This window comes from Varanus komodoensis, unplaced genomic scaffold, assembly GCF_004798865.1.
Source record: "Varanus komodoensis strain SLA01 unplaced genomic scaffold, ASM479886v1 scaffold25, whole genome shotgun sequence".
NCBI classification, from domain to species: domain Eukaryota; kingdom Metazoa; phylum Chordata; class Lepidosauria; order Squamata; family Varanidae; genus Varanus; species Varanus komodoensis.
The window spans coordinates 1,921,570-1,947,895 of NW_025335661.1; the positions used below are offsets into that span (position 1 = coordinate 1,921,570).

A 26,326-nucleotide genomic window follows, 5' to 3' on the forward strand; every position below is an offset into this window, starting at 1 on the left:
GGTAAAAAAGAGTCACATGGTTCCCATGGCAACATGGTTTCTGCACTCCCTGCTCCATCCTCACATTTTTGCCACAAATCCAGGTAGTCCACATGAGGGATAACTTCTTTCTTATGCCATTACTCCCTATGGACTTCAATAGCCACTTCCTGAATGGTGCACTGAGGTTTCAAGGAGAGTTTGTACCTCTTGTTCCTGGATCTCTGAAATGCTTCCTCCAGCCCTAAAGCAACTTTTATTAAATCATAATAAATAATGTTGCTACAATTCTTCCTTTCTCCCTCTATGGAGTTACCCACTTTCTCCCTCAGATGACAATAGGAACAAAGCAGCCAATTAGAATAAAGCAAGGTAATAATTCAACCAATAGGAGAAAAGCAGGTGATGGCACATGTGTTGCTAGGGAGCAAATGGTTGAGTGGTTTCTTCTGCAGCTGCTTTTTCCATGGGATTCTATGGTGTTTTGATGCCAACAATAAGAAAATGGTGATCCTCATCCGGACAACAGGAAAAGCCACAGTGAAGCATGGAAACCTTAGAACGGGCTACTGATTCTCTCTCTATGGTTTCAGGAAACCAAAGATACCATGCAGACATGACATGACAGACCAACAAAGGTAGCAAACCAGCATGGCTTCTCATGATATACAAACCACAGTCTCTGTGTTTCATAGAGGCTTCAGCCTAAAGAAGTGCAGGGGAAGAGTCTGATTTTGTATAAGCATTTTAAACTTTCCCAGATAAGAAATATTTCCAAATATGTTTCTCATGTTCTCAGCAAGACAGTGTTTGTGCCATTCTGAAACAGCCTGATAACCTGAATTTTGACAGTGACAATTCGATTGCAGAATCCTATCCTGGCCACCATCAATACTCTGCAGTGTTATTGACAGCCAGCATCACAGGTGGTGAAACAGCCGGTGGGAAAACATAACATGAACAGATGAAAAGGACTTGATGTCTTTCTAGGAATGGCAATACCTTGGCACTCCTGACAGTGCAGTTACGCTGCCTCTGGGAGACATGCCCGTGACATAAATCACAACAAAGGTTTGTTTATAGCCACAGTTATTCACATAGCTTATGTAGTGGCTGTGCGTGAGAGAGTGGGAATTAATACTTCCAATACTGTGTTTTTCGTCTTCAGTGCAACTTAAAAGTTCATCTCTAAGAAAAGGAATGATATGGGAAGTCACTCTATAGCATAATTAGAAAGGATGTTTGTTAATGCATTTTCAGAAGAAAACTGACCCTTTCAAGGCAAATTGGTGGAGAATTAGAGCATGAATTCACATACAGCCAGGATGGTATAAGTTCTGTGTTTCTATATAAAAATGGCACCAAGATTCTTTACGTAGGTCCTGCATATAGACATTCATCTGGCCTAGAACACTTGGTTGTTCGGCAAATTGAATACCATTTCTTCATGACATTCTCCTCTTGCTTGGAAAGTGAGCTCCTATAGATTATAGTCAGTGTTCAGGGGAGACTAGGCTATTTCACTGGCATATGGAAAAATCAAACATATTTGATGTTAGCCCCTTATTCTCAAAGAGACTCATTGACTGCTACATGACCAGATGCTATAAGACATGATGCTCTTTATGATAACTCTTGATGGAAGCTCTGATCATGTAGTTAGCAGAAATCATCAATATGCGCTATGTTATACCCCCTGCACCTCCAGCAACCCTTTCATTGTTGAATATTTTCTTCGTTTTAGTCAGCCGTTCTGATTCTTGCAATAGGGTATGGTTGCTATCCAAACTGAAAACTCTCCCTTGTTCCCTGATGTTTTGTTATGGGAAGGGAGGGATAGTTGAATTTCTAAGTGTCATTCCACAATAGCTGGTGGTGAGAACTGCAACTCAGGATGGCCTATGTGTGTTGCATCCTTCCTTGACTTGACGTTTTTGAATGAGAAAGGAATTTCAAACTCTAAACTTTCCCCCCAAGAACAAGCTCATATATACGAGTAGCAAGTCAATTCAGAACTGAACTGAGGAAATTTCCCTTCACCATTACTATCTCTGACTGAAGCACTTGTGTCAAATGTCACAGGCCAGTCTTATACTCAATGAGTCAATAAGGAAAAGCACTATATTTAGTCAGATTGCACATGTAGAAAGGCGGGTTGTAACCAATTCTCTGAGTAAGAGACCTACCATTTAGGAATCATGACAACCTATTTTGAAACAGCAGTTTTAGCTCTCAATCATCACACAGCAAGTAATGGAAACCACAGCTGAGATCTCTGGTTTTAAATAGCTCACTGATTTTGGATTGAATCCATGCACAGCACTGTGCTTGAACCTCATTTAGTAATTAACAGCAAACCAGGATGGATATCTTCAATCAAAGCCTGCTTGGTTTTAAACATGTCACTGCAAATCAGCACTACTAATCAAAGCTTCCCCTGTTTATCCCAGACATATTTCTGCAGAAGACGAAGACACAAAGCACAGAGCTGATTTCATTTAATGCTGCAGTTTATAGGCTCAGTGTCCAGTTAATCCATGCATTCCATTCCCGGTCACAATGGAGCAGAGACAGTTGATGAGTGTATGTGTATGTAGTGCCTTTTAATGTCTGACCTGAACAGATACCCAGTATCTGCCAAAAAGAATACAGTGACTACCACTTAGCTGGGGCATGCTTAGAGAAGCAGATGCAATGTTATCACATGCATTGAGTTTTTTAAAAAATAAGGAAAAGTTAGGGGCAACCACAATGTTTTATGTCCCCATAATGCCCATATGCAGGAACACTCCAAGTTGGAATACATAGTGGGGGATGGAGTGTGATCTGATATATTTTTATAGGCAGCAGCAGTCATTTACTTCAATTTTACCTTTTCATGTCAATTAAATCAACTCCTTCCCTCACCACCTGTTCTCTATTTTTTGTAGCTAAAAGGGACACGGACAAGAAATTCTGGCTTCTGGTGCACATGTGTACATGTGTGTGTGAACATTTGCACTCATATTAAGGTCTGGCTAAGAAAGAATAGTGCATGAAACAGTCTGTGATTATTTTCTCCGGCTGAATTCCTTCCATTCCAAGTGTTAGAACAAAGTGCGCCTGCACTTCTGTATGCTATTTTCAGAGACCCTGGAGGAATCTAGACAACATGAAGGTCCAGTGTGCTGAGCCCCAAATTTGTTCTCTTGCTTTTCAGAGAGGCAATGATTTTGCAGCAGGGCTGTCCCACTCTTTTTTCAGGCTTCATGATTCTTAGGAGTTCTGTACAGTAGAATGCTAAGAAGGAAGTGCCTTTCTGAAAGTGCATCCCTAAGAAAATCACTTATATTTTCTCATTTCTTTACAAATGAATTAATCAGAAGAGAAATGCTCCAAATCAATAAAAATCCAATTTGTTTCAAACAGTGGAGTTTAAAACAAACCATTTCCTCACATCCCTTCAATATCTGCTAAATTCATTAATGGAAGCCCAGGACAGATTTCAGAGGACCATATCCTGGCTGCCTTAAGAGAAAACCATAACAAAAATAAGAAATTATCAGGATTTGGGTTTTCATTACCTCAAATTACCTTCAACATAAAAATGACAAGAGTAGAGCCAGATCTTTCTCTCTCCCTCTCCAGTTGCATATACAGCACCTGTTACCACTTCATTCAAAGTGTGTGGCTATTTGGTTCCTCTTTGCTATCTGGTGGTGACAAATATTACACTCCTCCTGTCAACCTGGTGGTCTCCAGATGCATTGGATTACAACTGCCTTCATCCAGAGCCAGCATGGACAAGAGTCAGAGCATGATGGGCATTGCACTCCAACATATCTGGAGACAAACAGGTTGGGGAGGCATTTTTATCATCACACTAACAGCATTTCTTCCAACAATAGTTTTATCTCCCTAAGCTGCACTGAAGCCACTGTGGCAATTACCTGTGGAGTGTGGAAGTGTTCGTGATGATGCCACACAAACTGCATCATAGTGTGAAGACCTGTTTGAGGGTGCTCCTCAGTTGGATGAATGTTTCTGAGATGGGAGTGGGCCATGCTGTCCAATGCTGACCCCAACATCATGTGCGCCAACTAGCCCGGTCCCTGAAGTCTGCATGAATACACAAAACACCTGCAGGGAATATGTCTTGCTTATATAGCCAGCACGGTCAATGGCTGGGAGCTACGTGACCTGCGGTCCACATCTGGAGCACACCAGCAGTAGGGAAGGCTGAACTAGTCTGGGCAAATGGTGACAAACTGCATGACCCCCAAACTTGAGTTGTGAGCTGGAATAGAAAAAAATACCACTTGAACTTGAATCTAGGTTTAGTCATACCTACAAAGGACCCACTGAAATCAGTAAGACTGAAGTTACTGACTACATCTGGATCCAAAATTAATTCAGGGTCAAATTTCTGCTCGAATTCTGCTAACTCAACTTTCATTTCCATGGGTTGTAAATTGGGACTGTGTTTTTCAAAAGAGGAGGACTTTCCTGTTAACGTTTCTGTATTCATTCAACACTTTAAAGAAACTGAGTACTCATGTTTCCTGACATGCCTCATCACATCAGTGGTGTGTGTGTGTGTGTGTTTTCAAGAGTTCCTATGCTTGCAAAATCTTACCTGGGAGAACTGCTCTAACATGACCTTTTCTTCCATCCTGCCTTTTCTGAGCTTTACTACAATGGAGAGTAGAATTCTTGGAACTGTGCTGCACCATAGGATGAGTCCTCAGCTGTTACAACTAGCTTTTCACTCCCCAAACCTGGTAAACCTGAGAAGGAACGGGGAGGAAAAGATGGTATTTGTAGGTGGCTGGCACTGAGATATTACAAGGAGAGCTGAAGACTCACAGATTGTTTTAGCCCACCCAGTAATGGAGTGGAGTTTCTAAGTAAGAGAATTTGCATTCCAAAACCTGCACAGGAGAATTTTCTGCCATCACTAGTAATGTACAATTGCTATCATGAAAGCATTTTCAGAGCTCACATACGTCCTGTGCATGTCCTATTCCATGCACCAAGAGCAGTAGGTTAGTGACAGTTGAAGTCAAACAGTCAGTCCAGCAACAAGTCATATCTAAAAATATTTTTAGAATGAAACTGATTTATTAAGTGTTTGCCCTAGCAATGGTTTGCTAATATTGCAAATCATATTTTTTATAAAATAGAGAATTCACCAGTAGAACTAAACCTTACCACATGTATGAAATGGGCATCTATCCAAAAGCAACAATATCTGTGTGCAGATGTGATATATTTAATGTAACCTTATATACTAATCATTATATGCAGCAGCTGTTAAATTGTCCCAATTCAGCCATAATCGCAGAACTATAGAAACAAGTTTTAAGCTATATTTTAAAGATTAAGCCCTTATACTCAAAATATGTTTAAAAAGGTGTATGTAGGTCCACATTCTTCTTAAAAAGTATTATGTCAAACTGTTTTAATAGAAACCTGCTGGCAATTGCACCTTCCTTTAAAGTTTTAAGCCGGTACTCAAGTCTTTCAATTAATGTGCTCACAACAGAGCCCTAAGATCACTACCTTTCATTCCTAGCTATAGGACAGAAGATAATTGCAAGAATCAACTTATTGGACAACAGGACCAAGTCATCCCACAGAGAGGAAGATATCCATTTCTCTGTTTAGTTAAGATGGAATTCTCAAGATGCTGAGCATGGCACTCGTGGCTTTAACAGCAACATCCAAATTAAGCCAAGGTTATATGCTGGTGAAAATCCTAATGTCAAAGTAGTGTTTGCATTCAGAATTGGGAAAGATTGCAATTTTATTTTTGGATGCACACAGTGAGGGCTTAGCAATCGCACACAAGGCAGACAGTTCTGACAATGGAGTTATTTGGATGCTTAACCCACACTGGATCCTAATGCTTATAGCAGATAATAACAATGAGGGTATTTAAATAACACTTGAATATAAGCATTTATGAACTGCCACTGCAAAAGCATCAGTGTGACTTTGGCGAAGAGAATTGGTGGGTTTTCCAGGAGGTGGGGAAGGGAGGCGACAAGCATTACAAAAATACTGGCAGTCCCTCAGCATCCCTCTCTCCCATATATGGTGCAACAATTAAACATCTGAAATCAGTCATCAAAGTGTTTTGTTGAATGAAAGGAACACAGAAGCAACCTTCACCTCTAGGCTTCTCTTACCAACCTCCCCAGGTTACCCATAATGCTCCAAGTTTAGAGGGCTACAGGCACCTGGTTTGGATCACGTTCTTCCTTAGGTTCTGAAGACAGACAGACCAGGGCTTTGAAGAACGGCTCAGGAATAGCTACTGAAAATATGTTCTTGTCATCCTGTTGTCATGAATACCAGCTGCAAGACCCTGTAAGATAATCTGCCCTTGAATGAGGTGGCCCAGTTTCCTGGCTATCAAAGGGAGCAGGCTGCAATTTACTGGACCAATCCAACCTTACAGAAGATGCCTTCTATTTGGAGGGTTGTCAGAGAACTGCTCAGAAAGCTTTGGCTTTTGGGTGGTATACCAACAAACAAACAAGGGATGCCCTGTCCAATTTTGGTTTAATGATATAGAAGCATAAAAGAGAAGAGCAGATGTAGCCCATCAACACTGGGTACTTGGATATGAGAATACGCAGGCACAGTTTTCCACAAAACAGTGAAATGCATTCGTTTTTCAATTTAAATTACAATTATTTCTAAGTGCATATCCATACATATAAATTTGGATCTGTAAATGCTATACAAATCTGTATCCTCTTTAGTCTTTTTTTTCTTTTTGTTGATGCACTTCCACCTCTGAGTCAGTGGTGGCAGGGCAATGTGTAAGTGGTTCCCCTGGTCGGCTAAACCAGCTTGGTTAGAGTTTGTTCCTGAATTTGAATCTGAGCTTGACAGCATGCTTTCTAAAAAATGCCTGCTCTTGAATCATTTTTCTCTTTCCTTAAGTCCAAAGGATTCTGTCAGAGCTCGACAGAATCCATCCCTCTGGCATTCACAGACCTCCTCTCTTAGAAAGCGAGCTGGTTGGACAGGAAGTCTATGAATGCTTGCAGGATGAAGGCTACGTGGCCCAAACAAGGCTGCTGCAGATGATGTCGCTTGCACAGTGTTCATGCATGGCTCCATTCCTGATAGGCGTCCGTATTCCTGTATACAAATGCTAGGCACACTTGCCAGGAACTTGGACGCTCAGCTGTATCAAAGTGGACCAAAGTCCAGGGAGCTAAGCCCAGGGAATCTGATAGAATCCCATGCCCAAAATAGATTCCTCACACATTCCTACTCAAGGAAGACAAGTTCTTGAATAGTACTACTGTACTTCCACTATCCTTCTGGCTGGAGAAGATGTCTTTCTGAGGCACCAGCGAATAGGCACGATTGCTTTCTTCTGTCCTGCACACCCCACAGCAGGGAACAAGCCAGCCTCAGTTCAAACTGGCACACCAGCTTTCATTTCTTCTGCTGTCCTTGGAACAGAAAGAGCAGAATGAGCAGACCAGCAGGAGGACCTGACTTCCTCATCACCTCAAAATAGCACCAAGCAGCAGATACAGTTCACAGAGGCTACCTTGACGATACACAGTCAAGACAGTTTCCATTGGATGATAAATATTTCCCTAGAAGAGCTCTTCTCTTCCACTTTTTGACCTCATTTCTTCTACCAGTACAGTGGCTTTTTCTGCCTGCATCAAACATTTCATTGCACTTTCAGAATTGTTATAATGTTCATTTTTTTCTACAATCCCCTCAGCACACATTTTTAAAAATTGGTAAGCAAAAATGAAGAGGGAAAACACCACCTTCGATCTTCTTCACATTTTGAGGTCTGTGGTTCACAACCATTGTTGCTTTTGATGTTCTGCCACTGTTGAGCAAAGCAAGCACTGCTAAATTCTTACTTGCGTGTTACATTTATATCCCATATTTTCCTTCAAGGAAGCTGAGGTGATATACACAATCCTCATCCTAGGTCTATGCTCTAACGGCCACTCCATACAATGCTTATTAGTATCAGGATGCACAACTAATTGGAAGGGAGCACCTTCCAAATAAATATCTGACAGTAGAACCTACCTTGTAAAATATTCCAAGCAAAGCAGAACATTCTCCTCAACTGAATAATTTCTCAGCTGTGTTTTCTCCTTAGAACTTCTCAGAAGAAATGCTTGACACAATGCCATGTAAAATGGTTAAAAACATAGTAACCTTTGGAATTACCATCACTGACTATTGGCCTCTGCTATACATTACAAAACAAGTGGAAACTAGGTGAAGGTATTTTTCTTCCAAGAAATGTGTCCATATGCCAGCACACTTATATACTTATTAGCAAGGTTTTTCTTCATTCTTCAGTGGAAGGAAAACAACAAGCAACACAAAAATATTAAAAAATAGGAACATTTCTAGTATGCCATACCAAAGAATGCCAGACAACGTTAAATTGCTGAGTACACAGGCCTCTACCTAAAAAGTATCTCTGTCAATTATTGCTTTACTTTCTAAAAACCATGTAAGGCAGCTATAGAAGTAGCCAGAAATTTCAATAGGCTCTCACAAAATAGTCACGCTCACCTTGGCCAAAGCCACATTTTGAGTTTGGTGAAGAATACTGCAGCAGAAAGAGTCAAGCATCTTTGGGTACAGCATTCTAGAATCAGGGTGTTCCTCTGCTAAAGAAGCTACCCAGGGAATGCCTCCATAGAAGATCTTAAGACACTGAAAGACTGGTATGGATCCTTTGGAAAACGGAATCTGGGACAATAGCCTATTCTTCACACAATACTAATATCATTGCAGTAAACATGTAAGAAAGACTGTCTGTGGTACTAATGCTGACACTGCCACTGCAAGCAAGAGCTCTCTCCCTTGTAGTGGCAGTAGTGATGTAACAACAAAACGGCATTCACTTTCTGCATAGAAGAATCAGAAAAAGGGCCTGTTAGATGAGACCAAGGCTCCAGCATTCTGTTTACACAATGGCCAGGCAGCTACAACCAGGAAACTCACAAGCAGGACATATGTCAGCAACATAGTCATCCTCTACCTCAGCCTTCCTGAACATGATGCTCTCCAGATGTGCTGGGTTACAACTCCCATAATGGCCAAGCTGACTGGGAATTGTGTGAACTGTAGTTCAATACATCGTGAGGCCACTGGGTTGGAGAAGGATGAGCAAGTTCTTGGGAAGCATCAAAAGTATCAAAAGACAATATTCTCATTAAAATTAATGTTCTATAGAAAGTAACAGCAACAGCTGCAGAAGAGCACCTGCTCCCCCCCAACACACTCATGAATGACACATTTGCCGCTGAAAAATATCGCATATTGTTCAGCTTTTCAATCAGCTAATTTTATATTCAGTCTCCATTCTTCAGTGGTTCCACCAGCAGAAGCCTCATGAAAAACTGAATGGGACTTATGTCACCAGACCAGTTTGATGCACACTGCTTTTAATGTTTTATAATGATGCCACACAAACAATGTGTAGGGAAAATGACTGCAGGAGAAACCAAACCAAACCAAACCAAAGATCCCTTGCTTGAGCAACAGAACTTCCATACAGTGTCATCTGAAGAAAGGAATGAGAGAGCCTTTTGAAACCTCACCAAATGAAACGAACAAACGAGCCTTTGAGGCTTTCAGAAGGCAAAGCCAAAATTCTGGCATGTTTTCACCTAAGGTGGACAAAGCAAGTTTATAACCATTTACAATACAATAATTTAGACAGCCATCACTGGAAGAGGCTTGTAAATTCAAGCCACTTTGAAATGCCTAATGACTGATTTCACTCAGTCAAGCAATAAAGCTGCTTGACTGACCTCAGGGTCTGACAGGTTAATCTATTCTGACCTTTTCTTTATTCCATAATGATGCTGAAAGATCACTTGAATAACTCACTGTCATTCAACAATGGCTCCATATTTCCCCTTCGGCACAGCAGAGGGCTCAAATGTGACTGTTGCTGCCAGATTTTCAAAGCCGTGTGGGATAACTAAGACTGTTTTCTTCAAGTCTGTGAAATAAAACAAATTGCTTTTCCCTCCCCTTGCCTCTTCAGTCTGTGTGCCATTTAGAACATCAAATAGGAAAAGCAACTTTTCCCTATTTGCATAACTGTTTTTTAATGTGTAATACTGGGGGACAAACAAGAGGGAGTAGCTGTTATCTTTGTCCTTTCCTTACACACATCCAGATACAATTTGTCTGGCTTTATATATACAAGTCTTGGCATTTGCTAATTTCTGAGAGGAATAAGGAACTATCAGGATGCTCCAATAGTTTAAATCTCTTTATTCAAATTTGGAGGGGGCGGTGAAGGAGGAGGAGAAAGAGATAGCGCTGCACTTGATTCTTTGCTTCTTTGAGATAATTTCTTCAGGCCCAGTCCCAAGATATTTTACTGCCTAAGGCACAGCAGTATATGTTAAGGTGCATAGAACCCAAGAATGGACAAGTTATTTCAGTGCTGGAGTCAGAAAATCTCACAAACACCTCTGACTAAAGATGGTACAACAGCACATTACTCTGACCATGCAAAATTCTTTTGTGACCCCTTAACCACCTCACTATACCTAATGGTAGGGCCAGTCCCCATCTAAACAGATGCACAGGAAATGGCCCAAAGTGCATGTACAAAGATCAGCTGCAATAACAGGAAATCAATTAATCCTTCATGTATTACATGAAGAATAGATATCTGTTTAAACATCTGGAAGGTGTGGGAAAGAGAATGTTATTTTCTTCATTTTTTGACATGTACTAATTTCTTCATGAAAAGTACAGAATCACCTGAGATTTAAAAATAATATTTAAAAAAAATGAATGCAAGAGAAAGTGAACCAAAAAGATTTATCCACTCTTAGCATGTACCTTGTAACATCAACTGTGTCAACTGTTCTTTTTAACCGCTGTGTCTAATGGACATAGATATTGAGGAGCAGGGGCCAACTGTAAGTTTTAAATATTAAGTTTTTGCAGTAACCAAGTAAGTGTAAAAAATTGTCACCTCCATATAACAAGGGTGTAGCAGTTATATGCTACTTCTCAAACAGCAGCAAAACCGATTTTGTACACATGATCTACGAGGAAACACATTTTATTCTCTGTTGTTCTATAGAATATAACAGGCAGTGAAGGACTGGAAAGGACCCATGGCAGGGGCGGGGGGAGGGGGAGGAGAGGGGCAAGGAGAACAGGTATCCAATAAATGGGGGAAAGATAAATATCAGTATCAGTAGATATGAATTCTGATTCATTTTGGGGGAAAAAATAGCTCAGTGCTCTTTGTTGCAAGGCCTGAGGCCATTGGTGGATCCTAATCCTAGTGAAAGGAACCAGTGCAGTTCTATGCTCTCTCTTGCTCTCTCAGGATTCTCGGGAGAGGCTCTTTGGCTTTGTCTTGCCATGGCTTAACAGAGGTCTAGCATGACAGAGCAACTTCTGGGGGTGGTGAGTCAGGAAACTTGCCATACATCGGTTAGAAAGTTGCTGGTGGGAAGGGAAACGAAGACAGAGGAAATCTTCCAATTAGCTGTAGTGGCAGGAAGAACCCTAAGAGCCTATGAGCAGTTGGATGGTCAAACTGCAGCAGTGCACTGCATAGATGCCAAAGTGGAGGGGAAATTGGATGGATGGGGAGAGAAAGATGGAAAGAGAGAGTGCATGGAACTATGACATTAAATTCTGAAGCAAGAAGTAGACTACATCTCTCTTGCAAAGTATTCCAGTCCAAGAATCAAATAAGCCTGTCAGAATTCGCCTCCTTGGAAGGGGAGAAGTAAGCATGCCCTGCTGCCTGGAGTCATCTTCAGCTACTGTGACTGGAGACAAAATGGCTCCTGCTCCAAAAATAATGAAGGTCACTAAAACAGCTCTTCGTCACAGGACAGTCTTAGATTCTAGTGAACAAGCAACATCTGGAATTTGTTTTCTTCAACATTCAAACTATGATGTTGAGCCTGAAAGTATGAACCAGTGTGACAAATATTATAGTCTTTGGTTACCACAATCAAACACAGAGAGACTAAATCTATTCACTGCTATGACTCATGATGGGTAAATGGAACTTCCATGTTCGTATAAGTCTGAATTTTACAGGATGGAAGAAACAGTGAAGAAAAACTGTTGCTTCCACATCTTGCTTTAAGCTTTCTACAAGCAACTGGTCAGCCATAGTTGAAAATAGGAGCATGGTCTGGATCAGGGCTTCCAACCTTTTTAGACATTAATGTTGATAGAATGTCATCAGTGCTTTCACAAAATGACTGCAATGGAAGGTTTGATCATTCATAAAATGCCCATTATGGGAATAGCTGTTGACAAAATGTATTTATTTTATTTATTACAAACATTTGTATCCTGTCCTTCTGACAAGAGCTCAGGACTTTTTTGGGAAAGTGAACTGGTGGAACTAAAAGAAAAGCAACCAGCATGGTTCCTTGTAACATGCCAGCCTCCTACTCAATTAAAAAAACCTTGTAGAAAAAAATGCAAAACCAAAAGAATCAGAGAAGCTGTTGGGCACCAAAGGCAATGTCTGTGAGCATATTAGTGCTCATGGGCACCATACTGGAGACCCCAGATGAGCCAACAGGCAGGTTTTCATGGATTTATGTACACATGGAAAAATTCTTCATAATTTTGACAATGTTCTTACCTTGAAAAGCAGTTATATGACCAACAATCATGTATTTCAGTTCAAAATTTAGTGTCTGGATGTTTTCCATTCTCTCTCTCCGAACAGCTGCTTGATAGCTTTCTTCCATCTTCTTGGTGCAGCATGTTGGTGCTCTTTGTTGACAAATCTGCAAGTTTGACTCTAGCAAAAGAGAGAAAGAGAATTTTAAAAAGTACTCCCACACATAACTTCCTCAATAAATACAGCCAAACATACAATATTTCTTACAAATAAAGTAATATCTAGGTAGAACAGATACAAGTCATAAGAAGTTTAACAGGTCAAAATGTCTGTACACTTCAAGGGTGCAACTTCTAATTACAACTTGATGTTCATTAGCTAAATGCTGCAGTATCCAGAATCAGATATACCATTGCCACTGGATCCCTTTCAAGCACAAAGTTTGCATTTCCTTTTTACTATAAAGACAAGAGCTATATTTTTTACACATGTATATTAACTTATTGTGCAGTCATGGACATGTGCATGCAGGTTTGTGTGTTATATGCTGATGATACCCAGCTCTACCTCTCGTTTTCCGCCAATCCAGGTGAGGCAGTGGCCGTACTGAACCGGTGCCTGGCCGAGGTAATGGGCTGGATGAAGGCCAATAAACTGAAGCTCAGTCCAGACAAGACGGAGGTCCTGTTGGTTGGCGGATCGGGCTTCAGAGAGGGTGAATTGAACCTAGTCCTGAATGGGGTTGCACTCCCTCCCTCTTAGGGACAAGGTCCACAGCCTGGGAGTGCTCCTCGACCCGGAGCTTTCATTGGAAGCTCAGGTGACAGCAGTGGCGAGGAGCGCTTTCCTTCAGCTTCGGCTGATTCATCAGCTGCGCCCCTACCTGGAGTACGACTGCCTGGCGACAGTGACACACGCGCTGGTGACTTCCCGCCTTGACTTCTGTAACGCGCTCTACGTGGGGCTACCCTTGAAGACGGTCCGGATACTTCAATTGGTTCAAAATGGAGCTGCCAGGCTGCTGACGGGGACTGGGCGTTATGTTCACAAGACTCCAGTCCTCCATCAGCTTCACTGGCTTCCCATTGAAGTCTGGGCCCAATTCAAGGTGTTGGTGATGACTTATAAAGCCCTAAACGGCTTGGGTCCTGGTTACCTGAAGGAGCGCTTACATCCATATACACCTGCCCGCCCGCCCCTTGAGATCTGCGGGAGAGGCCCTTCTCCAGGAACCCTCTGTGAAAGAAATTAGGAGGGTAGGTACTCGGAGGGCTTTCTCTGCGGTGGCACCCAATCTATGGAATGCGCTCCCCAGAGAGGTCCGCCTGGCGCCGTTGTTATTTGTTTTTCAGCGCCAGGCGAAGACCTTTTTATTTAAGCGTCATTTTAATTGTTAATATTATTTGCTTATTTTATCTGGCCAGGACAACTTATTTTATATTGTTATTTCTTGTATTTTAATTTTATGTTGTGAGCCGCCCCGAGGCTTCAGCGAATGGGGCGGCATAGAAATGTTTTAATAAATAAATACATAAATAAATGCATATTTGACCTGACAAAGTCAATCATTTAAAATTTCAATATGGGTTGAAGGGGTCACATGCATATTTCAACACATCTCCAATCACTCCAACTTTTGGAAAGCCTCTGAAGATCCATGAGTTATCAACTACAGGGGATAGGAATGACCTCTGGCCCTTGCTAAGGTTGCATAACAGTCCTTATTCAGTCAAGCTCTACTATAGAAAAAGATAGGACCAGTATTGCAGGAATGCCAGTGACTACTTCGGCTCCTTTGTGAAGGCGGGGTCAGCTCTCTCCTTAGGTCTGCTAATTCTTATTCACAACAGAAGCAGCAACCCATCATCACTTTGCCACAGCAAGTGTCTAGTCCTTTTCTTAAGCATGTTGTCCATTTCATAAGTTAAGGGATGCAGTCCATTTCATGTTTAGACAGAAAAAGCCATACAATCCCAGATTTCCCTAGGCATCTATGGCTGACTTGGGAATACTGAGAGTTGTGGGTTTCCCTCCCCCTTGTCTTAACATACATAAAATTGCACCATAAATGACTAAATCTGACATACAGACCCGTTGTTTATGCTGTTGAATCTAGTGCCCTCCAGATGTTTTTGACTACAACTCTAAGCATTCCTGACCATTAGCCAGAAGAGTCTGGAGGGCTAAAAAGCTGCTATAGAAACTTAAACCCATATGGTGGCCACTGAATTAAAGTAAACATAAGCAATGTTCATAAATTGTATTTTCTTCTTTTATTTACAGAATCCATTATTCTGTCTTTGTAGGTTTAAACTCATATTGGAACCCAGTTGGCTATCCTATATCCAGAAGCTAAGGAATTTCTGCAGGTGTTGCTACCTATGTATCACATTTGATGAAAATATTTATCTTCAGAAAAACTATTAATCTTCACAGGAAAAACAGAAGAAACTGCCAGAGAGACCTTCGCCACAGTTGGCCGCAAAGATTCCTTGCCCCATTAATCTCTTGAACAAACACACAGAGAATGTCTGCAGATCCAGGGCCAAAAGGCTGTAAAGACTGCACCTCAGTAGAAACAGCACAAACCCTCTACATGCCAAAACACACTGTGCAAAACACAGAGTATTTAAAGACAAAACAGAAAGCAAGCCCCATTCTCACAGCGATGCCTTGAAGTCAGTATGGGCATGTATGAAGTCAGCATGAAAATTTCACATCCTTCAATATTAGCTTTGGGACAGAACCTTTAATGCCAACCTCCTGTGCCCCAAAGCCGATCTAAATTTTCTGTATTCAACTCACCTAGCTGCTGGAAATAGTGATAATTGGTACCATTTCAAAACTATCAGAATGCTTAAAAGGGTATAATGAATTAATACTATTATATCTTAATGCAAAGCAATTCCTACAATCAAATAGCAGGGAGACATAATGAAGATTGCTGGGGAAAGCCCAGACTATGCAGGAAAATGAATGGCACATTGCTTTACCTTACCTCTCTGGGGGTACGTATACCAGATACCAAGCCAAGGATACATCTGGGCACCATGTTCCTGAGCTACTGAGTCAATGCATTCAATGACCCACCTTCTTGCACTTGTTCTGCTTTGGAGACCAAATGAAACTAGCCAAAGCAACAATCCTGCTAACTTCAGTAAGGAACATCACAATGGTAACCTTTCTCCAGTCAAATATTACTTATGCAGCAGGTCCCTTTTTTGCACACTCAGAAACAACACACATACCTCAAACCACAAAGGAATTCTGATGTCTGACCCTTAAAGTCAACCAATGCTGGGAAGCAAAGGCACACAATACAGAATCTGTTCTAAAATAAAAAATAATGCATGCAATACTACAATTCTGAAATAAACATTAGGTATTATTGGGAAATGACACTGAGAAGTACTACTACAGTCTTTGATTTTCTCAGCAGGAAATAAAGTGAAGACTAAAGTTATAAATAGATAATAGTTCCATTTTGAAATACATACATGAATAAACAGATCACACGTAACAGTTTCCTAGGAAATTAAGCTAACAATGTTAGCTTTTAAAGAACATAGTTTGTTGGATAATTATATGTAAAGAGTGCCTTACATAAGCAGTTCCTTTCCCCACTACCACCCTTTGATTTTTCCACATTTTCTTGTGTTAAAATCTGAAACTGAAACAGATTTAATTAGCACTGTTATCATTTGAAGTACACAAAATACTCAAGAAAAACACACTTGCTAGTTGCACAAGTATTCTCCCCCCCCCCACCCCACCATCCCCGTGGTGTAAAATGAGTAAATAGGTTGCAGTGTAATTTATCACTTCTAGAAAATATATACTGTACTAGAGTGATTCAATGGAGTCTATTTGTGTGCAACTCCTGTGCCACATAATCTGATTAAAATCACCTGTTTCTGGAAGGTCCCAGAGTTTGCTGGAAAGTGTATCTCAGTAAGCAGCATTATGAAGACCAAGAAGCTATCAAAACAACTTCACAGATAAAGTTGTGCAGAACTGAACAGTCAGGGTCAGTTTATTAAAAAAAGTGGGGGGGGATCCTATACAGTGAGCATCCTCCAGAGTACTGTGTAGCTCAGCTTCGACTCAGCTTAGAGATGCCTGCCTATCAAAACTCAGTGACCAGGTAAGAAGGGCATCTGTCAGAAAAGGAACCAAGGAGCCAATGGTAATTCCAATGCAACTAGAGATCTGTAGTGGATATGGGAAATAATCAATGGGACACTCAGATGCTCCACAAATATGGTCTTTATGGAAGAGTAGTGAGAAAAGGGTTAGTGTTGAAAGAAACCCATCTCAAAGCCCACTTAGAGATTGCAAGATGGCATGTGGAAGACAGAGCAAATATGTGGGGAAAAGGTTTCTCTAGTCTGATGAGACCAAACTTGAACTTTTGGGACTTGCTGCAAAACACTGTCTGTGGTGCAAAGCCGACAATGCCCTGAAAGCATCATCCCTGTGGGGAAACATGGTGGTGGCAGCATCGTGTTGGAGGGGCACTGCTTTGCAGGAGATGAGAAATTGGTCAGGATGGAGAGCAAGATGGTTTTGTCCATTTTAGAGGAAATCTGTTTTGGTGTGCAAGGTACTTGTATGGAGATTCACCTTCCAGGAGATCAATAACTCTAAAAACACAGCCGAAGTAACAATTGAGATAGAATAGTTTTGCCGGGAAGAACTAGCAAGCGTTGCAGGAGTCAGATATGCAAAGCTGATAGAGGCTTACCTCAAAAGATTCACAGCTGTAATTGCTGCCTTAGGCACTTCTACCAAGTATTGATTCAGGAGGGCAACTGTGCAATTACAAAGCACCAAGACTTGCTTTAAATTTGTGGCACAATAAAAATATTTTGCACCTCCGCTGTGTTGAGTATCTTGTGTACATCAAATGGTAGCAATGCTAATTAAATCAATTTCAATTCAAGCTTGTAAAATAAATAAAATGTGAAAATGTCAAATGGGGTGAATATTCCCGAAAGCACTGCACATGGGAAGTGATAGCTCCGCACACAGCAACAAACAGAATGATGGGTTCATGCTTTTCCATGAGACAAAGGACTATGGGATAACACTGAAAATTCCTTACAGTTATATTAAAGATATTCTATCAAAACTAAACAAGGTGATGCTACAAAACAAGAACTTAAAACCCCCCTCAGGATCTATATATTTACATGAGGGGTAACTTGTGGAGGTTGAGGGTCTGGCATGGCCCTCCAGACCCACTGTGGGATTCTCCTCTGCACACCACACTGCCACCAAAATTCAGTGGCACAGCAGCAGGGGAGAAAAAGGCGGCAAGCTTCCTGTGTCCCTGGTTTTAAAAATACAATGCTGCTTTCTTTGCCATCACAGAAGAAAATTCAGCAGCAATGGTGGACAATGGAGAGCACTAACAATTTTCATGCCTTTTATAACTAGCATACAGGAAGATGCCTTAAGGAAATTGCCATGTCAGACAAATGATACCTTTTGGTATCTACACTGACAGACAGTTGCTTTCCAGGATTTCAGAGAGTACTCCTTCCCAGTCTTAATGGGAGATACTGGGAGACTGAACATTCTGCATGCAAAGTATATGTTCCACTGCAATTTACAACCTCAAATGCTCCTTCTCCCCTTCAGATGAGATTTGTAATATTTGCCTGAAGAGGCATGCTTGCAGATCTCTTCCTAAACAACTTGGAGTGAAAGAAAGTGCTGAGGTAATTATTGTTATTAAATCTAGAAGATCATGCACTCAGTCACAAAAATTTCTTGACATTCTGTGCCTTTGTCTTACTCAGAGCACTTATGGTTCAGTGCGTACCAAAAAGATGCTGACAATTCAGCTGTCGGGTGGGATACTGGCAAAGGATGTTTTGCCTGCTTCACCCCAACTGGGACACAGCTGAGTAAACTGAAAGGTGGAAATTGTGAGGGCTTTGGAGTGAGGGACATCAACATGCTGCTTAGGAAGAGCAGAAGCCCCTTACTATTACTGAGCACTCCCAAAATGCTGGACCTTCCTGCAAGCTTCCCACTTCCCAGTTGCAGTGGGCTTCAGTCATTCTTCAGTGATGTTGTGGGGTTAAAAATAATGTGTGGAAGGAACCCACAGGAAGAAAGTTAAATGTTATTGAGAGAACAAAATGAATGAAATGCTTTGTATTCATAAAATGGATTATATCCGGGTAAACTGCAGCATTTCACACAAATATTTAGAGGTTTTAATGGATAACAAACCAAACATGTCAACAGTGTAATACTATGGCACAAGGCCAAATCTAGGCTGTACCCACAGTAGCTTTGCTTGAACAAGACTTGGAAAGATCACTCTGCTGTAGTCTGCCTTTTCATTTCCAGCTAACATCCTTCTTAAGCGAAATTTGACAGGATCCAAGCAGAGAATTATGAAGATAGTAAAGGATCTAGACGGCAAACTGAATGAACAAATAGTGTAGGAATGGGAAATTCTCAGGCTAGAAAGAGTGGTATGCAGAGAGGGAATGTGGACAGTCTCTAATATTTAAAAGGAAGGTAAAACACAAGGGAGGGAAATACCTTTTATTCTGTCCGCAGAGTGCAATATATTATGTTTCTGAACAAGAAGGAGCAATGGATTTATTTTTATAGCCCTATAACTGTAGAATGCCATGCACATTGAGATATTAAAAACAAACAAACAGAACTTTTGTTCTATTGAAGCACACACATCATTGCTTTCAATCTAAAATGTAACAGAGCAGATGACAGAATGTAGGTAAAATGAAAAAAGAAATTTCATAAATGCCAGTAAAAGTACTTGGGATCAACTTCAGCAAGTGATGAAAACAAGGGCTCAGTCAAAGCCTTATTTATATATTTATTTATTTAATTTCTTCACATGCTGAATATGGAGAGTTCCTACAAGGGGTCTTGAAAAAGTTTCCACACTTTTATATTTTATAAATATATTTATATATTTTTTGCTGATGACATCAAAAACTTAGTATGACACTGGGGAAAATAGAAGGTGACTATGTAGAAAAGCAATGTAACTTGTTTTTGAAATTCTTAATAAATAGTTTTTAAAAGTGCAGAAACTTTTTGAAGACCCCTCATAGAAGTCAATACTAGATTGAGTTCAGCAATGCACTCTATGCATGCTCAGAGATTCATTCTGGGTATTATGCTTCTGAAAAATACTTCGTTGAATAATGAACGTTTTGCAGAGTAAGGTCTGTAGCTTTGAATGTGCAAAGGAAGGAAACGTAGCTCATGGCAGGTTACTGTTTGAAAAGAACATGTTTCAGATGCATTACAGGGCAGGCTGCATTCAGAAGGTCCTGGGTCGCAACATGTTCACAGGGCTTGCTCATGTGTAGGCACCAGCATAGCGGGAGCTACCTCCGCTCAGAGAGGTAATGCCAGGGTAAAAAGTGAAGGCAACATGGAGGGTGTGGGTGAAGCAAGGAAGGTAGCATGATTAAAGAGAAAAGAAATAGACACCAGTAGCTTATTAGTACATTATGCCCTAAGCACCATTCCAGTTGTTCAGGCCACCATAGTTGGAGAGGTGTCTTTGTGTCCTGAGCTTTTATTGACCCAGAGTTCAATAAAAATTCCAAGTTCCATATCCTCTCAGAGATGCAACCATACTCGGCGTGCTGTTGCCTTGAGCCTCAACCATGGACCCAGGTGTACTGCTCTAAAAGGTTTCGGTGTTTGCATTGTGCTCCAGGGAGAAGCGTTGGGGTGAGGACTCATCTGTGCAATCCATGGAACTGCCCTGGGACACTGTTTTCGGTAGTGAGTGCAAAAACATATGAAACGAACACTACCACATCTGCACAGGCGGAGATGCTTGGTGATCATGTAGCCATGAGGAAGAGGAAACCTATGTTGGCCTTGCCTGTCTGATCGTGGACTGCATGGATCAATTACATTGTGGGAGAACAAGAGTAGGAGGAGTGTTAGCAGGAAACACTGGTGAAGTGCTTATATTAGATCTTCAAACATAGGGAAGCATAACATGGTGGGCCTCCCAAACATAGGTACATCAAGCACACAGATGAGCTTAATCAAGGACAGCAGGCTGGTAATGTGTAATTGCAGACCAACAGCTAAGGGCAAAGAGAGTGTTGAAGAACAATGGCAGGGTGAAGTCCCATCAGGTGTAGCAGTACTAGATCTGTGGCTGAGAGTTCACATGGCAAAATTCAATGTTATTTCTATGTGCAGAATAGGACAAAGGCAGTTTCCTAACTCTTTTTACCAGCCTAATGAACCTAGTGAAATAGTCTTTGAAATTCTCTTATCTAATAAATATCTGACATCACTATTTGACATCTAATGAAATTTGATTTCCATATTTGGTCTGATCAAATTTGGTAGCTGTGCGATATCATTTAATATTATACTGTAAATACAGTGCTATTAAGTTTCTTTGACAACTTCAGAATTAAAATAAGCAGGCTAATGGCAATAAAGTCTACCAAATTTCAAGGTAAAATGTCAAGATTTCCAAATTGTTACTCATAATTCAAATATTATGAATATATTTTCCTTCTAACTTTTTCTCCTGGTGCTTGAATGTGGAAACCTGAAAAAAATAAAATAAAATTGGGGAAAAATACAGAGAAGGGCAATCAACATGATCAAGGGGCTAACTCTCCTAAAAGGAAATGTTTGGCATTGTTTAGCTTAGGAAAAAAATAAAAGCGAAGGGAGACATAGAAGTGTATAAAATATGCATATTATGGAGTGCAAATGAGTGCAAATATTAGAACCCCAGGTCACTCAATTAAGTTGAATGATGGGAGAGTCGGGATAGATAAAGTAACATATGTCTTCACACTGTGGATTGTTAAGCTATGGAATCTGCTACCAACTTTGAACATGTTAAAAGGGTGTGGAAGAATTGCCCCAGGGGAAAAAGAATATCACTACATGGCTACCATTTGCAGCGGATCCACCCTTCTTCATTGGTCAATCCACTGCAAACAGCAAAATGGAAAAACTCCACCCTGGCTATTCCACATTCACCTCCACTGCCATAAATCCACACTCCCTTACTCCTTTTATTTAAGGTGCATGGAACATTAGGCATAATATATAAAAGGTGCATATATATAGTATTTTACTTAAAAAAAAATAAAACAAATAAACCTGTAATGATCTGACTGCTGTTACTTTAAGAGCAATAGCTCTATATTTCTGCTATCACGCTATAGCAGCTACAGTCCCTAAGCCTAACCAACATAAGCCAATTCTCTTACAGAATTCCACTGCAGTTAATGCTCAGAACTGACAATGAAAGCTTGATAGTCAAGTAAGGTTTGGCTTCTAGCTGGGAATTTTAACGACAGTTTCTCTGACATCTCTTGAAGTCTTCAATTTGGTCCAGCAGTTGCTCTCTTTTCAGACCTTTACCAACCATTTCCCAGGCCTTGGCTCTTCCTGTAAGCTGCTTTGGTTTCCTCCTTCCCGTACCTTCTTGCATTCTACTGCCTTGTCTATCTGTTGCCAGTGTCTGTCTGCCACTGTGCTTCTGCCTTCTCAACCTCATGAGAAGACACATTTCCATTTCCACTCTTCCCCTGATACCACTCTCAGATGAAGCTCTTCTAGTGATGCCTCTCAACGGATCCTTCCATTTGCTCTTGAAAGAAGAGCTCATGTGCAAATCCAGCCAATCAGCTTCAGAGTGCCCAACATTCCATCACACCCTCTCTGCTCAAACGCAGAACCAACAGCATCTTTAGCTGTCTTCCAAACAGATGATGCCAAAATTCTAATTCGTAGATATAAGACTGAAACCCGCCCTTTTACCTTGGAAACATCCTTTGAAGTTGGAGCTGAGACTCTGAACTCAGAGTGTCCTCCCTCACCCTGACAGGTGGCACAGAAAGAACTGTGACAGCTGCAGCTCCAAGGTCAGAAGAGTGACCTTAGAAATGGAGTTTTGTGGGTGGAGAAGGCAGTAATCAGTCTGTGCCAGTCTATGTGGCATCCTGGTGGTATATTCGCCACCTCCCCTCACACTCTGGGGCAAACACTTAGACAGCTGAGCTTCTGAGCTGAGATAAGTAGGGACAACCTTATTGGATTGTGCTGGTAATGCAGCTGGACATTTGGCCTGTTTCTAACCTAGGTTTGGGTGAGAATTGTTTCAACTACTTTTGAAAAGAATTTAACTAGAGTCTCACATTTCTTTGTAGCTGCCATGGAAAGATCTAGAGATGGGGCAGGGGGCAGGCAGAAAACAAACTCTAATCCCACTGCTTCATTATTGCTTTTAAAATGATAGAGAAGGAAATTTATTGTACGTCTGCATGAAATACAGAGTGTTTTGATTCCTTGGAAACCAGTAGGAGTCACATTTTTGTTTGAGGAGCAACCATATTGCACAAAGAGAAGAGAATGTGATGCTTCCATTTATTTGTCAGTATCCTTATAGTTGTCTCCTGTATGAAGTCTCGTATTTAGCAAATTCACAGAAACTATATCAGGAGCCCAAAATTAAGTATTAATACACATTGCTAAGAAAACTGGTATTTTTATGCTTTTTAAATTGTCCCTCCATATGCTTCAGCTTCCTTTCTCCATGCAGTGTTTCCAAAGTTTTCGCAAAGACGCATTCATGACTAAGGATGTTGTATGAAAACAACTCATACCAAGCAGCAGCTGTTTCTCATAGCAGTATGTTTTTGGTGAGAACAGCCTCTGAGAAATTGCAGCTGTACTCATGGAGAGGCTGGTTCATAGCTTTAAAAAGGCCTTAGTGAATTAATCCAAGGTCAGTTTAGTCCAGCATTCTGCCTCCAGCTGTGACATCTAACTATTCCTGCCCACAGATTAGATACAATGATAAAGAATGCTGTGTAGCAATGATTTTGAGTCAGGATTAGCCCCAGAACCTTTTCTGAAAACCACAGTTCAGCTGCAGAACATTTAAAGAGGAGATTTTCCAGTCATCCATTGTGATCTCACAGCATTGGAATTGGGCACAGGACTCCGAAGTCTGCCAGAGTGGCTTCTAGTCAGGTTTGAATGTATATTCTATGACTCAGTTCGATTGCTGTGAAATAAGTAAAATTCAGAGAATTGGTGATGCACAAGATCGCTGAAATTCATCAAAGTATACTTCAGCATTCATTCTGCCTCACTCCTGTTCTTATTTGTTATCTGTTTTTGCTTGTTCAGGTTTTTTTTCCTTTTCTTTTATGGTTCATTTGAACAGGAAAAGAACACTTTTTTTTTTTCAAAATATAGTACTTTCCTTCCCACAGACTAAAATGTAAAAATAGACATTTGTTAAAATGTACAACTTTTAAAAAAGGACAAAGTAGTGCTTCTCTAAAGGTATGAATTTAATGCATACAGTTTAGAAAATACAGATCACCCCTCGCATCAAAACATGAAAATGCACAACTTTTAATTATATATTTTTCAAACTGTACATTTTTAAAATTGTAGACTTCGCAGGCACAAATGCAAGCCAAGGAATTTATGAACCTTTTCAGAGACATTTTCTCATTCACACTCAGAGTTGTGATCAGGTTTTGAGTGATTTATGAACTTTACTGAAATTCTTGCTCATCCCTAAGAAAAAGCTTCATTCTCAATTCTTGTCTGGCATCATGGTGAGCATAGCTGCAAACCTGCCAAGGATGTTCATCCTTGGCAAGAACTCCTGGACTTGCTCTTCAAGATTGCCACCTGGTTGTTTACCTGCCTCTTTCTCGGACCCAGACAATGGTAGTGATTAAAAGTATGCACACTGAAGGCCACTGTCCACTTGCTCATTGGCTCTCTGCCTGTCAGGCAAGTGAGTGGTATCAGTGATGAAAACGAAGATGAGGAGCAATGGCATCTGGTGACAATGGTGGTCAAAAAATAGTTTCAGTGAGGGAAGGGGCTTACTGAGGGAGTCTTCCTTTGCCCAAAGGCCTTCTAAAAGCTGGAGCTGGCACTATATTAAAATTATTTTGGTGTCCCTTTGCCTTTCCCAAACTAATAGCCTCCATATATTTTGGATTTCAGACCCCATCAGTTCCAACCAACAAGGCCAATGTTCAGGAATCCTGGGATATGTAGTCCAGAATAACTCAAGGACCATAGTTGGAAAGGCTGCAGTACATGACTGTTGGCATACCATTTTTGAAACTTTTAAACTTCTCTTGGAACTTTTATTATAAAACTAAAATTCATACCAGAATTGATTTGGCAAAATTTGAAATGTCTGTGTTCTGTATGTGTCTGTGTGAAAGTATGTCTGTGTGAAAGTATGCATGCGTGCACACACGCACATAAAAACATTCTATAAATAAAACTGCCATAGTCACAAAATAACTAGTAATTTAGGTAATTAACTCTCATTTAAATATCAATGTGACTTTAGACTTCAGTGGGCTTTGGAAATGTGTTTTATTTCACATGAAGTGGAGCTATTTGGTAATTGGTCCAAAAATTGCATATATTTTATATTGCATAGAACTTGCTCATTTTACTTCATATGTACAGTAAACAAAGGAGAAGATTATTCAAAATGGCCCAATTCAAGTGGAAACTGAACTGACAACATGAAAAGGTGACCAGACAAGAAAACTACCAGCCCTTTCATAGCAAAATAACCTTGTTATGGTCATTGGCACATTATATTATAGAGAAAAGATGATCAGAATGAAAACTAAAAGATATCAACAGATCTGCCAGCCTGGGATACCATCAGAGCAGTATCTCCTCAAATGTATGAGATCCACAGACAAACACTGGTTGTCTTCCAGCCCTTGCACCAGAGGCAAGAAATCAATTTCATGAAGGTCTGCAAAAGTCATGACATCCATTGTGGCAAGTTTCATACACTGGGTTTATCTAGCACATACAATTGCTGTCCTTTATATGGCCCCTGTGTTGGTGGCCTATAACATATTGATTACAATCAATTCCAAATGTTAACACATATATTACATTTTAACAGGGGTGTTCCAAAAATTCTCTGTTGTATTGTGGCAAAAGGAACACTTCAGCTCTTTTGAGACGGGAAGGAGGAATTTACCCTGGTCCTCCTGCATTCCTCAAAGTGGCTGCAATTCTTTCTCCCCAAGACACTCATGGATCATCCTGGGGCAGAGGGGAGGGGAGAAATGGAAGTTCCCTGCCTCAGAGCATTCTCTGGTAGAGGGCACGCCAGCCACTTCACTGCTACTACAAAACATTTGCTTCCATTGCCAATGCCAGCCCTCGCCCATAAGCTTTCACTGTGATATGCTGCAACCATGGAAGAAAATTCATCATGCAGAAGGCGTCTGTAATAGTTTTTCCATGATGTAATATGTAGATCAACTCTGCACCATATTAAGATGCTGTGGGGGTTGGGTGGAGGAAACAACCAGAAACATCTGGTTTTTAAAAACAAGGTGAAGATTTGTAGACCATGCTGGATTCTACAATTTACACAATAATAGGTTGCCTAAGGAGGCTGAGACAAATATCTATCTAGCATCCTTTGTTAGCAATACCATGATATTGTTAAAACTGTTACATAAACAGCACCCCAAACCCTAAAACACACTCATTTGAAAGAAAGAGTGTGAGGAGAAGGGAGAATCCCATAAAGAGGAATGGGATGTACAAATGTTTTGATTGCTGCCTTCAATACTTATGTAATTCAGTGACCAAAACTGAACATGACTCAATCTTTGCTTCCATAAAAGTGGACTGAAAATAAGGACATTTGAT

The 26,326-nt window shown here is 40.7% G+C and overlaps 1 protein-coding gene across 1 annotated transcript in view; it reads right to left on the minus strand.

Moving 5' to 3' along the window:
* The window catches only part of LOC123024793 (glypican-5-like), a 406,903-nt gene extending 394,157 nt beyond the window's left edge, over positions 1 to 12,746 (minus strand). The window contains exon 1 of the mRNA XM_044432951.1: positions 12,623 to 12,746. Coding sequence (XP_044288886.1) covers positions 12,623 to 12,731 — 109 coding nt within the window. The 5' untranslated portion in view covers positions 12,732 to 12,746. The remainder of the gene's footprint in view (positions 1 to 12,622) is intronic.
* Between the last annotated feature and the right edge of the window lie 13,580 nt (positions 12,747 to 26,326).